The sequence below is a fragment of the Poecilia latipinna genome, unplaced genomic scaffold, assembly GCF_001443285.1.
Source record: "Poecilia latipinna isolate Pla-1442-1.1 unplaced genomic scaffold, P_latipinna-1.0 Scaffold437, whole genome shotgun sequence".
Taxonomy (NCBI): domain Eukaryota; kingdom Metazoa; phylum Chordata; class Actinopteri; order Cyprinodontiformes; family Poeciliidae; genus Poecilia; species Poecilia latipinna.
Window position 1 is genome coordinate 130,888 of NW_015113053.1, and position 4,176 is coordinate 135,063.

General features: G+C 39.8%; 1 protein-coding gene across 1 annotated transcript; it reads right to left on the reverse strand.

The window, feature by feature from the left end:
* Window positions 1-1,399: 1,399 nt before the first annotated feature.
* On the reverse strand, window positions 1,400-3,220 carry LOC106951047 (trypsin-3-like). Its single transcript, XM_015038307.1, has 5 exons — window positions 3,141-3,220; window positions 2,626-2,779; window positions 1,907-2,169; window positions 1,677-1,813; window positions 1,400-1,579 (listed from the first exon to the last, which is right to left on the reverse strand). Exons 3-5 carry the CDS (start codon window positions 2,100-2,102, stop codon window positions 1,430-1,432), a joined length of 483 nt encoding a protein of 160 aa, XP_014893793.1. The 5' UTR covers window positions 2,103-2,169; window positions 2,626-2,779; window positions 3,141-3,220; the 3' UTR covers window positions 1,400-1,429.
* Between the last annotated feature and the right edge of the window lie 956 nt (window positions 3,221-4,176).

Here is a 4,176-nt window from a genome sequence, read left to right on the forward strand (position 1 = left end):
TTCACCGGGAAAAAAAAAAACAGTGAGTTGAAACTTTCAGAATGAGCTGATCAGTTCTTTAAAAGATAGGAATGCACTCAATTCAAAAGCTTGAATTCTTAACTAGCAGAAAAAGATTACTCTTACATGTGTTGACATAAATCTAATTATGTTCAGAACAGCTTTGGATTCATACACATGGCATTTGGACATGGTTAGCTGTAATCAGCTGCAGGATAAAACATTACTTCAGCTGAGTCACTATTGTCATGATTGGTCAACATGTTAAAGGCATAAACATGTGTGCATGTATGCATGTGTATGTAAAAAGTTACATTTTGGAGGTTGCATATTGTTTTACAACACCAAAGTCTGGATTTATTCTGCAGTGATAATTGGGGTTACACTACATGATGGAGTAGTAGTAAGAAACATATTAAAAATAAATAAAATTACAAGAATAAAGACCTGGAATATTGGAAAATTCAGAAGCTGTCGGCAGCTGTCTTGGCCCTCGTCAAGCTGCTTGTCTAGTATCAAGGATTATGCCAACTAGCGGATGCTCAGACTAACATGCTGTGGGATCTGTGCCGCAAGCTGGATGTGATTCAAGCGGAGATTTGCAGACCCTGGTGCTCTCTGGCAAGATAGAATTGACTTTGGAGAAGTTGCTAGTCTGGTCTGGTGGGAATGGCTACAATAATAATTTGGATGATTGGAATCGCCACAGAAATGCACCGGTGAGACCTCAGAGCAGAACAGAAAAATTACTGCCGTCTGCCCGAACTACAAAGCAATGGTTGCTATCTGAAGTGGCTTCCCTGTGTTGGCTTAGGCTGGCTGTCTTTCTCAACTCTCCTGGATGATATGTAAACAAGATGCTCTTACCCACCATGCTTCCCCAGAGACATCTGTGGTTCTGTGGCAGACTCTACAAGGCCACGCTGATTAACCTTTCCATCATATTAGAGACAGCTGGCTGGCAGAGCCGTGTGGCAGAGTTCACACTGCATGGATATAAACAGCCATATTCCATGGCTATGAACACATCCTCCCTGAACTCACCTCGCCTTTGCTGGCCCCCCACCTTTATGTTGTATTTATGTTGCTTTATATATGCAGAGGTTTCTTTGCAACCCCTCACTGCACCCACTTGGACGCCTCCCACCATGGATGCAGCTTCATGGACTGTCTTCCTTGTTTTTGTTTGTTTTCTGTCTTTCTTTGAATAAGAATTGTGTTTAATTCACACTTGACCTGATGGGGCTTCCTCAACAGCTGCTCCTTCTTTCAAAGTCACATTGAGAGTAGTCAGTATTTTAAAGTTTGTTTTTTAACATCAAGTGAATTACTCCCTTTACTTATATGAAAAAAAAAATTCACCCTCATTACAGTAAAAACAACGCTTTACACAAATATGCCAAATTGTTTGACTTTATAGCTTTACACCTCAGCCAGAAGCCATTGTTGTCTTGATCCAGGAAACATAATTGCAAACTTTTGTGTACACTCCAGGCTTGTTCCTCTGAGCACAGCCGTGGCCCCAGGACACAAGTCCCTGGAGCTGTCCCTCACACACCATAGGACCCCCAGAGTCACCCTGAAGTGTAAAAGAGATTACAGGATGTCATATTTTGAAACAAAAAAAAAAAAAAAAAAAAAAAAAAACATCTGTTGATGTGCAACAGTGATGCTACCTGACAGGAATCCTTCCCTCCCTCCAGGTATCCAGCACATATCATGTTTTCAGTTATCTGAAAGGGATACGCATTGAAGCAGGTGTCATCACTCAGCAGAGGGACTTCCAGGCACTGCAGCTTGTCTGGGTACCTTGCTGTAAACACACCAAAGTGAACTACTTCTCCATCTCATTTTCTTATCTCTTCTCATTTATTGGAAATTACAGAGCAGGCCAAGTTTAACTCACAGCCCTCGTCACTGGGGCGAACGTTCCCCCATCCAGATATCTGGCACATTGTTCCAGCACTGCCGCAGTCTGATGGAAGCACTGCAGGACGCACGTAGCTGTTCAGAGTAGCCAGCTGACTCAGCTTGATCAGCATGATGTCACTGTCCTGCGTGCGGGGATTGTAATCAGGGTGGCGAATGAACGCGGCAGACATGATATGTTGTTCGGTATGGTCGGGTTCCCAGATGTCATGCTCTCCCAGTCGAACCTCTAAATCTGAGCTGAAAAAGAAACATTTCAGCAAGCTAGTTTGGTTTCCCCATCAATGATGCACACGATTAAAATCACAAGGAAACTGCTTAGGGTTTTGATTATATTTTCAATTTGAACATTTTGTGGAGCACTGACATTTCTCATTAAGAAATTTAAACAAAACTGACTGAGTTTGGGATTTTTTTCAGAAGGAGATGCATTCAGACATGATTCTACAAAACATTGATATATTAGCACAGTTTTCAGATATTGATTTGAAAAATAAAAAAGTAAAATCCTGGGTTTGTTTCCCCCTCAATCACAATTACGAGTTTGGTTTTGGTCGGTCATACAAAACACAAAACAAATACACAAAATGTGTTAATTGTAATGTGAAAAATGATGAAAAACTTCAAGTTGTGTGAACAATTTTGCACAGCAGTGTGCATGAAATCAAATGAAAGAAGTCCATTATCACGTTGTACCTTGGTTTGCAGTGTGCAGCCGAGAGCACCCACTGGTCAGACAGCAGAACGCCGCCGCACTAGTTGTACCCAGTGAAGAGTGACACTTGATAGGGCACAGAGTTTCTCGGGCATTCATATCCTCCAACAATCTTTTCATCATCTTCCAGGCCATCTGCACGTTACAAATAGGAAATGGTAAATTGCCTCCAGGAGCTTTATCAAGTCAAAGGACTCCAAAGAGTTTTACAGTTAATACGCACATTGTAGCCTCAGCTACCCAAGGGCAGTCAGACAGAAACAAGGCTACTATTTAGAAAAATCTTCTATCAAAGATACAGACAGAGCAGGGGTTTGAACTTAACATCCGAAGTTTTCAGGATAAATCTCTTCTTTCTGAGCCACTGCACTCCCAGAAGTAAAATTACAGTTTCCTTTTCAAATTTTATGATATGGAAAATGTATTTGCTGGTGTCAATTGTAATCCAAGTGCTATTGCCACCCATTTTTCCCATATAATTGAATATAAGATATACCTGCAACGCCTAAGAAGATCAGGGAAAGAAAAAGCTCCATGCCTCTTTCTGGTTTGTAACTAATGTGTCCTTGCTCTCTTTAAGTTAGGTATTTCAGTCCTCTTATCTTCTGTTTTTAAGCTCTTTTATCACCTCAGACATAGGCCATATGTTACATTTCCCTAAGAACGCTGAATCTAAAGTACACCTAAGGAATACGAGCCAAAATAAAGTTTTTAAAAAATGTATATGTGCAGGAAAAGTTGCTCGGGAAATGTATGAACCTTGTCTAATTTTCTAAATTTTGTACTTTAAGTCAAACCTTTTGCCTTAATGTCCTTATTATATTTCATGTGATGTGCTTGTGATGTAAGGAAATTGATATCCACAGTTGTGTTTGTAGCTGAAATGTTCTGAAGCACAGAGGTCTAAATGTCCCGTTTTTAACAATGTTCGCAGTTTTTATGTCCAGCCTGGAGGACAAAGTTTAGCTTTCTGCGAAAACTGGAGGCTACAAATTGTATACTTAGTTGTATTGAACAAGTTATATAAATAAATGGGTTTAAGTTTTAACCTTCTTGAAAATGCTTTTTCTTCCCTACTTAAGAAAAACATCCCAGAACTCATTTTTAGAGAGTTTTCTGGTCTATTTGGCATTTCTGGGACTTCAGGCATCAGGTTTGCTCACATTAAAATCTCAAGAAGTTTACCTTATTTTGTGAGGTTTTTGTTTCACCGTGGCCTCACTGAGAAATGTTTTGAGTGAACTAACAAAAGCAACAGTTCACCCAGAGCCTGGATGCAATTCTACATTTAAACAACTTTTATTTTCATTAAAATCTCCCTTCATTGTAAGTACAGATGTATTTTTCATAGCCATACTTTGGAACTTATATTAAAAAAGAATCATGTGTCCTTTTACACCACCTACTTGCCAGATAAAGGGACATGCATGTGCTACAGTACCTGCAGTTTTTGGGAAGAAATTACCATTTTGGTGTGTGTGTGTGTGTGTGTGTTTCTGAATTTAAAAGCCCCACATTTTTGTAATTTTGCC